Source organism: Pimephales promelas, chromosome 21 (genome assembly GCF_988280905.1).
Source record: "Pimephales promelas chromosome 21, fPimPro1.hap1.1, whole genome shotgun sequence".
Taxonomy (NCBI): Eukaryota; Metazoa; Chordata; class Actinopteri; order Cypriniformes; family Leuciscidae; genus Pimephales; species Pimephales promelas.
This window is the reverse complement of record NC_142789.1, coordinates 6044981-6054313: the sequence shown is the minus strand read 5'-3', so window position 1 is coordinate 6054313 and position 9333 is coordinate 6044981. Positions and strand designations below refer to the sequence as shown.

Genomic DNA, 9333 nt, shown 5'->3' with positions numbered 1-9333 from the left:
CGCGACATCAAATGACGTCTAATTCATGCGGCCGTCACAGATTCGCACGAGGAAGGTTGTTATCGATTTGTAAAGGATTTTTAAATGCGCTCAAATCAACATTTATACAAATTAGTTCATGTTTTGGACATTTCGTTTTTAAATAACCTTGTTTAAAATGGCCACGTTTGAGTCTCTCGGGCTGTGTGAGTGGTTGATTCAGCAGTGTAAGCAGATGGGCATCAGCCGACCGACTCCTGTACAGGAGAAATGCATTCCTGCCATATTGGAGGGTAAAGATATATCTGCTTTATAAAAACTGTAAAACCAATGAAAATGGACACATCACGTTCATAGGCTTGCTTTACATAGATCATTCGAAGTATTAATTTGCGAGCCCATGTATTCATGGATGGCACAATCAAGGTGTCTTTTCCAGACAATAACAACAAAAAAACTTAAAAGTATTCATTCTTGGTTTAATATTTTTATTAGAAAGTAATTTGGAGGGGAAAATGTATATGTTTGCTTTTGGCACAATAACTCTGATTATTAGACTATAATATTAATTATTTTTTTGTTAGTAAGCTATTCCTTCATATTTCTATTACTTGCATTTATACAAACCTTTTTTTGTTGTTAACTTTTGTGAACAGAATGACATGTGATCATGTTTTTGAGTAATCTCATGAATGAATAATATATAATATTCATAATCTTATGGATAATATGTGCCCATTATATCTGTTGCATCTTTATCATGACAGGATTTACATTCTTGCTTTTATGGAAAACTACACATTAAAAAAAAAAATGAAGTAATTGAGACAATCTGGCCTTTCCTTTATACTTTACACTCTTTAAACTCAAAACGGATGTCACTGGTGGAAATAAGTTTTTTAATAATAAAGTGTGATTGTGATTTTGCCTGTCATCGGAGGTCATAGTGACAGAAACAGTTCTTTATTTTTTAATTCGCTTAATCTGAATTCTGTCTTTCACATAGGTCGGGATTGCATGGGCTGTGCAAAAACTGGAAGTGGAAAAACGGCAGCATTTGTTCTTCCAGTGGTGCAGAAGTTATCCGAGGACCCTTATGGTGTTTTCTGCTTGGTGTTAACACCCACCAGGTTTACTTTTATAATTTGTTGTGATTTTTTCTTTATTTACATAAAGATATTTCAAATAGATAGTGAATTTTTCCAATAATGATAACTAGTTTGCCCGATAACCGATGGATGCTGAATTAAAACAAACATAACACATAAAATAGTGCCGAACTTTATTTCAAAAATTGAAAACCATCACTGAACCATGAAAATGTTTTCAAATATAAAACACATTAATAGATTCATTATACCTTGATCATTCATGTTAGTTCATAGTTCATTAACTAAAGAAAAATCACTTTAAAATGTTTACAAATGCATTAGTTAACATGTATTTATTTGTCTCTTTTCTGTCCAGAGAGCTCGCTTACCAGATCGCAGAACAGTTCAGAGCATTAGGGAAGCCCCTAGGCTTAAAGGACTGTATCATTGTGGGAGGAATGGGTAAGATAATATTCAGAGCTCTACTTTGTCATCCTTAGGGCTCATTTATTCACAAAGCAAAAACAGTGCTTAATGTTTATAGAAAACTGTCATTTATAGAATACATATTTATTTGTGCTCCTATTATGCTGTTTTAAAGGTTCCGAATTTTGTTTAGGTTTCCTACAATAGGTTTGCATGCATCCAGGGTAAAAAACAACAACCTTTAATTAACTCTAATACTAACTCTACATTGCAGCATCACTTCTAGGGCCCTATGAAACCCTTTTTAATTTTCCCCAAATTCATTTTTTTCTTCAATTAGACATGGTCACTCAGGGTTTGGAGTTGTCGAAAAAGCCGCATGTTGTTATTGCCACTCCGGGACGACTTGCTGATCACATCCGAAGCTCTGACACAGTTAACCTGAGCCGAATCCAGTTTCTAGTAAGATTTTGATGTATTTTCAAATGGTTGTTTTACCTAAATTCTTAAGCTAATATGTTTTAAAGCAGTTTTCATTGAATCGTTGTGTGTTTCTCTGCAGATCCTGGATGAAGCTGACCGTCTTTTAGAGCAGGGCTGCACTGATTTCACTAAAGATCTAGAGGTCATTCTCAGTGCTGTGCCCGCAAAACGCCAGACGCTGCTGTTCAGTGCCACACTCACAGACACGTTACAGCAGCTGCAGAGCATTGCCATGAACAGGCCCTTCTTCTGGGAGCACAAATCAGAGTAAGTCATGAGATGTAAAGGAGAAAATAGGTGTGTTTCGCTTGAAGCTGCGCAGACCGATCATCAAAGTACCTTGAGAGAGATTATGGTGCGTTCACACCGGACGTGCTCGCTCGCGCACACTCGTTTCGGCTTGCGAGGTAACGTTTTGAGTGGATGACGAGCGCGAGACGCCGAAATGGATGCCCTAAGATACTGAATGGAAAGTTTACTTTTAAAAAGTTGCCAAATTGTCCCATTAACAAAACTAAGTGATCTGCGTGTTTTGTCGTTGTGAACTGAGCTATCATCGCACCACGTCCGAAACACCACTTGATGATGGCCAAGCAAACACACACACACACACACACAGCTGATGCGAATTCTCCACCCCCTCACCAATATCAGAACCTCGTCAGTATTTCTTTCACCCTTTTATTGATAGACAGTGTTACATTGTGTGAGAGATTATTTATATATGTTATATATGTGAAATTGAACACTATTCCAATGCTATTTTCAATAATAATAATAAAAGAAAACATTTGCACTAAACAAGCCAATCCACTTTCCCATGTTGAGCATTAAAATGAGAAAAGAGAATGTAACAGAAAGAAATCAAAAGACATTTAGAATAGATAAAAATGTGCGATTAATCGCGAGTCAGCTATGACATTAATGCGATTAATCGCGATTAAATATTTTAATCGTTAGACAGCACTAGTTTATACATATAAATGTCTATAACTCCAAAAAAAAGTGAGAGATCTTCGCCAAATTTGACATGCACATGTACTGGCTCACTCTGAGGACACACACAAAAAAGTGGGATTGTGCCTCTGTCCATGTTGCCTCTGTTGTCGCTATAATAGATAAAAATATGACATTTCCATTGACTTCAGAGTCATCAGTCGTAGTCATTAGCACAATACATTGAAGGTGATCCAAAAGTTTTGCGGTAGCACCACCTTGTGGTAAAAGTTGTAGCAAAATTTCCAAAAATGTTAACCTTTTTGTAATGACACTGGTCTTAATAGATTCATTGGGTTATGCCAAAAAAATAGACACCAAATCTGCCATATTCAGCCAAACTACCTGTCTGCCATCTTTATTTTTATTTTTTTTAAATCTACTTGTGCTTAGTCTGAAGTATAAAATCATTGGTTACCCATATGCCAATCACATAAAGCAATCATCTCTCTCTCTCCAACTTAAACATCATGGGTTTATGTGGCACCACATATTAGTGACATATAAACCCATATATGACACTAATAATATATGAAGAGCTCTTTTCCAAAACGCTATAAATCCATTTCAATAGTTTTCAGGAAAACTACATTTTTTACCTAGACCCACACATTTTGTGAATATTCAAATTATCCTGTTTAAATGTTTTATTGGTTCAGTCTGAACATTTTGAACATTATTAAATCAAACAACAATATTGTTAATGATAATTTAAAAGTTAATTTTATTTTTTTCCAAAACGCTATAAGTCCATCCATTTTTTGTATCATTATTAGTAAAGGCATTTTTAGTAAAGATTCAAACCTCAAACAAATAGTACCAATTTCAACATATGCATGGAAAAAACATATTATTAATACCAATTTCAACATATGCATGAAAAAAACGAATTATTAAAAATGATCAATATATGATAACGATATTCAAAAAAGGGATGGGCACCCCTCCAGCACATGCACACACACACACAGGCTACATAACATGTGAGCAAAGCGGAGCAGCACGCTTAAATATAAGTTAAAAAAAACAAAATAAACATTTCACATTTGTTTTTAATAATATTACATTACTTATTTTTATTATTTCATCTATGTTGAGTAGGCTATGAAAAGGGAACCGCATGAGATGAGTAAGATAGGATCAAAATTCAAAAGCTGCCCAATATCGGAAAATATTTGGAGTGCGTCAGACATGATTTTGACCACTTATTAAGTTTTGTTTTGTAGAAAGCTTGTAAATTTCGTTTCATATAAATTGTATCTTCATTTTAATAAATGTTTCATCGACAAATTGACTGGATTAATACATTAGAAGTAAATATCAGACAATATAATCAGGACACAGAGGCGCGCAGGTGAACCGGAGCGCGTCTCATAATATGAACCGAAACACCGCGACGCTTGCCTCACACAGGCCTGAGAACTAAGCTACAGAAAGCTTTAAATATCTACTTATAAACAAAACAATTAAAAACTAAAATAAATTGGCAACTATCTGCGTATGTAGGCTAATTCGAAGTATGCGTTTCTCTATGCGCGTTCACTGCGAAGATGGCGAGTAAGCATCATCAACTTTATCTTTCTTGCTGACACTGACAGAAAACACTAGTTTATTAATAAACAATTCAAATGTTTCATGCATAATCATTACTTTTGCCGGTTCTTTGTGGCAAGCTTTATGCATACGTTGAGATGCGGAATATGCAATTAAAAACGCTCATATGGTTTCTCTCCCATTTAATTAAATCAATATATGTGATTACTGATAATACAAATGGTTTAAATGATCTACTACTAGTCGACTAGAAAACTAGGACTCATTTTGAGGAATGAATGAACATAATAAACCTCTGTTCAGAGTTCCGCAGTGCTGGATTGTGTAGAGCGCTCATTGAATTTGAGGATTTATCGTGTAAAAACAGGGCTGGCGCTTATCGCGGCTTGGAAAGAAACTGTATCTTGCAGTACATTTTAAACAAGGAAATATAGCGATTCGGCATGAAACGTTGATGGAGCAGTGAAAGGGTTCTGTCCACAGCAGAATGACACGACAAACTCATTTTTTTTAAAAATGGCGTTTAACGCGTTTTGGAAAAGAGCTCTTCATATATATATATATATATATATATATATATAATGAATTTCTCATGGAAAGACACTGGATTAAATTACTTTGGATGTTAAAGTATTTTCTCAACTAGGAGAGAGACTTTGTTTGTGGCCAGGTTATGTAATGTAGGCAGTTATGTTGTTATTTGTTATCATAGGCATTAAAGCTGTTCTGAAAAAGGCCTAATATTATTTTTTATGATGTATGGCTCTCTCTCGCAGTGTACGGACTGTAGAAGAACTGGATCAGAGATTTATCCTCACTCCTGAGAAAGTCAAAGATGCATACTTGATCAATCTCATCCAAAAGTTCCAGGATGAACATGATGATTGGTCTATCATAATATTCACTAACACATGCAAGTAAGTTTTCAGTTGCAGAAAAAAAGTCATCTACAGGGTTTATCAGTGGTGCTTGGTATGGCAAATCCCTACTAGAAGTATTCAACTTTACATCATAACCAGACTGCATACTGCTACCTCAAAATGGACATCAGTCGGACTCGATATTTTACTTGGTGGGCAAATCCCATAGACTAGCATTAAAGGAAGAATCTGAGTCATATCTAAGGGACTCTTTTGAACTGGTAAACCAATTGAACACCCAAATAACCTTCTAGGGATTCCCCAGATTGCCATAGCATTATGTTTGCAAGTTTACACAGGCAAGCACCACTCACATTTTCAAAAGAAAATATAATAATGATAATTTGATCATGTTAATATTGTGGTGTAAATATTCCAGGAACTGCCAAATACTCACAATGATGCTGCGTGAATTCAATTTCCCAACCATCTCTCTGCACTCAATGATGAAGCAGGTAAGTGACACGTTATGTAGTTAAAATTGATTCTCACTCAGTGCCTAATGTCTACTAATGGCTTTTATTTCCCTCCCACCATTCAGAGACAGCGTTTTGCCAACCTTGCAAAGTTCAAGTCCAACGTCTTTAAAATTCTTATAGCCACAGATGTTGCTGCCAGGTACACGTTTCTCAACACACCTCACCATTATTGCTCTTTGCATATTTTCGAATTTATTCCACTTTCTCGTGTTTTTATGCGTTTGTTCTGTTCTCATCTGAAGGGGTTTAGATATTCCTACAGTGCAAGTTGTAATTAATCACAACACACCAGGTTTGCCAAAAATCTACATCCACAGAGTGGGACGAACCGCTCGAGCTGGTAAGTTTAGAGCTCTATTAATATAACTAAATGTCAACCCACAGTTAAAAGTTTTGTTATCTTGCATATTGTTATTCTTCTCTGGCTTATACCAATAAGCAGACTATTTTAATTTTAGGTCTAATATTCAAATTCTATACTATGTTTCTTTAATATTTATTAAACCTATAATTAATCACTAAAATCATTATCATTATCATTAATGACTAAAATCAGTCATTTTAAATATTCTAGCAGCCTTATAATATACAGTATGATTAAACATTTTCTTTAAAATAAATCATGAAGTAGTAAAAATTACACATGAAATACAGGGGTGGGGCAATGGAACTGACACACTGGCCAATATATTATTGGAGGTTTCGTGCCTATATATGCTGTAAGAGCAGAGTGTTAGCAGAGCTGTACATAAAATATTGCAATACACACAACATAATGGGAGACATATCGAGGAACAAAAGAGGACGAATTGTTGGCTCATCTGTGACCAGGACAGCAAGTCTTTGTGGTGTATCGATAGCTATGGTATTCAGGATAATGTCGGCATACCACCACGCAGGATTTTGGTCGGGACCTCCACAGACTCACCTTTTGTTTGCCAAATGTCAGTGTCACTGGTGCCACTGCCAGCAGTGCAAATCTTGGGTTGTGGACCTTGGGAAACATGTATTGAGTCCAGATTGAAGCACGGGGTTGGACCACTGATGGTTTGGGCTGCAATATCATGGCATTCTAGTACTGTGCTTGATGTCCGTCACTGCCCAGGACAACCGAACCATTCTGGAGGACAATGTGCAAACTAATTGTTCAAACATTGTACCCTGAAGGGGGTTCTGTGTAGAGCCAGACCGATATATCGGCAGGCCGATATTAGGCATTTTCCTATTGGTATCGGCAGATATAATGGCCGATAAATGAATATTTCAAAAATAAAATAAAAACGGAGGAAACCCGCTTCAACCATGTCATGAGTGTTGGAGTTGTATAGTTTGTCCACCAGAGGGCACTCTACACCGTTCCTGTTGCTCACAATACATAAATTGCTTGAATAACAATTAAAAGAACATCCCCATCAGTTCTCTTAACTCAAATAAGCATGACAAAATTTGTGACTATCATGTCCAGTTTCAAATAAATAAAATATCGGCCGATATATCGGAATATTGGATTTTAAAACCCAAAAATATTTGTATCGGTATCGGCCTTCAAAATCCTTTATCGGTCGGGCTGTAGTTCTGTGTATCAGCATGATAATGCACCAATTCACAGCCAGGCTTACATTACATTTATTGATTTAGCAGACGCTTTTATGCAAAGATAAATTGGATATTGCATATACGATATGCAAGTGCTATGACCTTTCCCAGTTTAATCTAACGCAGTACCTGTATTTTTATTTTTATTTTTTTGGGATAGAATGGTTTGAACACGAAAGTGAAGTTCTTGTCGCTAGATCTAAATATTTTTAAGCTACTTTGGGCAATTTTGGAGAGGAGCAAGTCAGTATGAAATAGAGACTTGGCCACTGTTTTGGAAGAATGGCTCAAAATCACTGGCCACTGTGAAGGACTTGTATCTGTCTTTCCCTAGATAAATTGATGCTGTATAGCATCAATAGCACAGTATACTATAATATTATTGTTTCATTATCCAACCCCTGTGTTATAACATTTACTGTGAACTTCCACTAAACTAAATTATGAACATGACAAAGCGACTATTTTATATATGCATGGAAAACTGGGATTTTACAAACACTGGGTCAGATGTTGTATTAGTGTTAGCCATACCAAGTGACAGATGAATTTGTTCAAAAGACCTGCACGACCCACCAGTTGAAAAACCACTGTGCTGTTATATATAATCTCTGACGTGACATAACATCTGCTATGGTCGCAGTACACTTGTTTCACTTTAGGGCTGCATGGTTATTAATAAAAGTGTATGTTGCTGTAACAAATACAATGAATTGGACCATCTGTTTTATAACGTCCTCTTCCTGTTGTCCAGGCCGAAATGGTGTGTCAATCACTCTAGTCACACAGTATGACATCCACCTCATCACTGCTATTGAGGAACAGACCCGTAAGTTCACAACTAAAACAGATTTTCTCATTTAGAGAGAACTTTACTCTAGAATCTAAATATTATCTTGTGATAAAAGCAAGTAAATGGACTTTCTATGAAATGACTTGCTGTAAGAGTACGTTTATGATTATTGTTTAGAGGTGAAACTGAAGGAGTATCCTGTTGAAGAGAAAGAGGTGTTGAAGATCCTCACCCAAGTCAACGTAACAAGACGACAGTGTGAAATTGTGAGATTTTTTTTTTCAATATAGTTTGTATAACACAAACACATGCAACCATAATCTTACAATTGTTAATTCTGTTATAGAAACTGGAGTCCACTGATTTTGATGAGAAAAAGAAGATAAACAAAAGGAAACAGATGATTCTGGAGGGAAAAGTGAGCTGTTTTATCCTAAATGCATGCTTTAAACATATTACACTATCAGAAAAGATTATAGATTATCAAAATATGTATATAGAAGTTGCCATTTCGTTTAGATTTGATGTCAGGATTTTAAAATACTTGCAGAGTGACTTTGCTTGTGGGCTTTTTTTTTCTCTCACATTCTTCAGATATTAAATAAATATAATGCATAAGTAAACGCATACAAATTAAATCATTTTTTTAAATTTGTCCTAAACTGCTTTTGTATCAATCACAGGATCCAGATTTGGAAGAAAAAAGGAGAAATGAACTAGATAAGATTAGCAGAAACAAGAAGAAACTGAAAGGAAAAAATCAAGAAAGCCTCCCGAAGAAAAAGGAAAAGAAAAAAAACAAAGCAAAAACGACAGAAGTAGACTCTTAAAGTGTTCTTGACATTGTACATTTACATAGGTGTGTATATAACAAACAAATGTATAAAATATCTCTGATCAATATTTCAAAATAAACTGCATTTTATGAACTATGATGAGTGTTCTTAAATAAATTAAACACATTGTAGCCGAGTTTCAGTCGGGGTTTAGATTAAGTCTTAGTTAAATTAGGACAT

The 9333-nt window shown here is 35.4% G+C and overlaps 1 protein-coding gene across 1 annotated transcript; it reads left to right on the top strand.

Annotated features, from left to right (window-relative positions):
* Nucleotides 1-7: 7 nt before the first annotated feature.
* On the top strand, nucleotides 8-9252 carry ddx49 (DEAD-box helicase 49). Its single transcript, XM_089124928.1, has 13 exons — nucleotides 8-272; nucleotides 986-1109; nucleotides 1447-1532; nucleotides 1837-1958; nucleotides 2059-2246; nucleotides 5306-5446; nucleotides 5829-5904; nucleotides 5991-6067; nucleotides 6171-6268; nucleotides 8279-8353; nucleotides 8495-8583; nucleotides 8664-8735; nucleotides 9001-9252. The coding sequence occupies exons 1-13, from the start codon at nucleotides 158-160 to the stop codon at nucleotides 9145-9147; spliced, it is 1410 nt and encodes a 469-aa protein (XP_088981054.1). The 5' UTR covers nucleotides 8-157; the 3' UTR covers nucleotides 9148-9252.
* Nucleotides 9253-9333: the final 81 nt, after the last annotated feature.

Coding starts and splice junctions, on each gene's coding strand:
- ddx49 (XM_089124928.1), top strand. CDS start 158: ATGGCCACGTTTGAGTCTCTCGGGCTGTGTGAGTGGTTGATTCAGCAG. Junction 6,269..8,278: donor GGGACGAACCGCTCGAGCTG/GTAAGTTTAGAG, acceptor CCTGTTGTCCAG/GCCGAAATGGTGTGTCAATC. Junction 8,736..9,000: donor AGATGATTCTGGAGGGAAAA/GTGAGCTGTTTT, acceptor TATCAATCACAG/GATCCAGATTTGGAAGAAAA.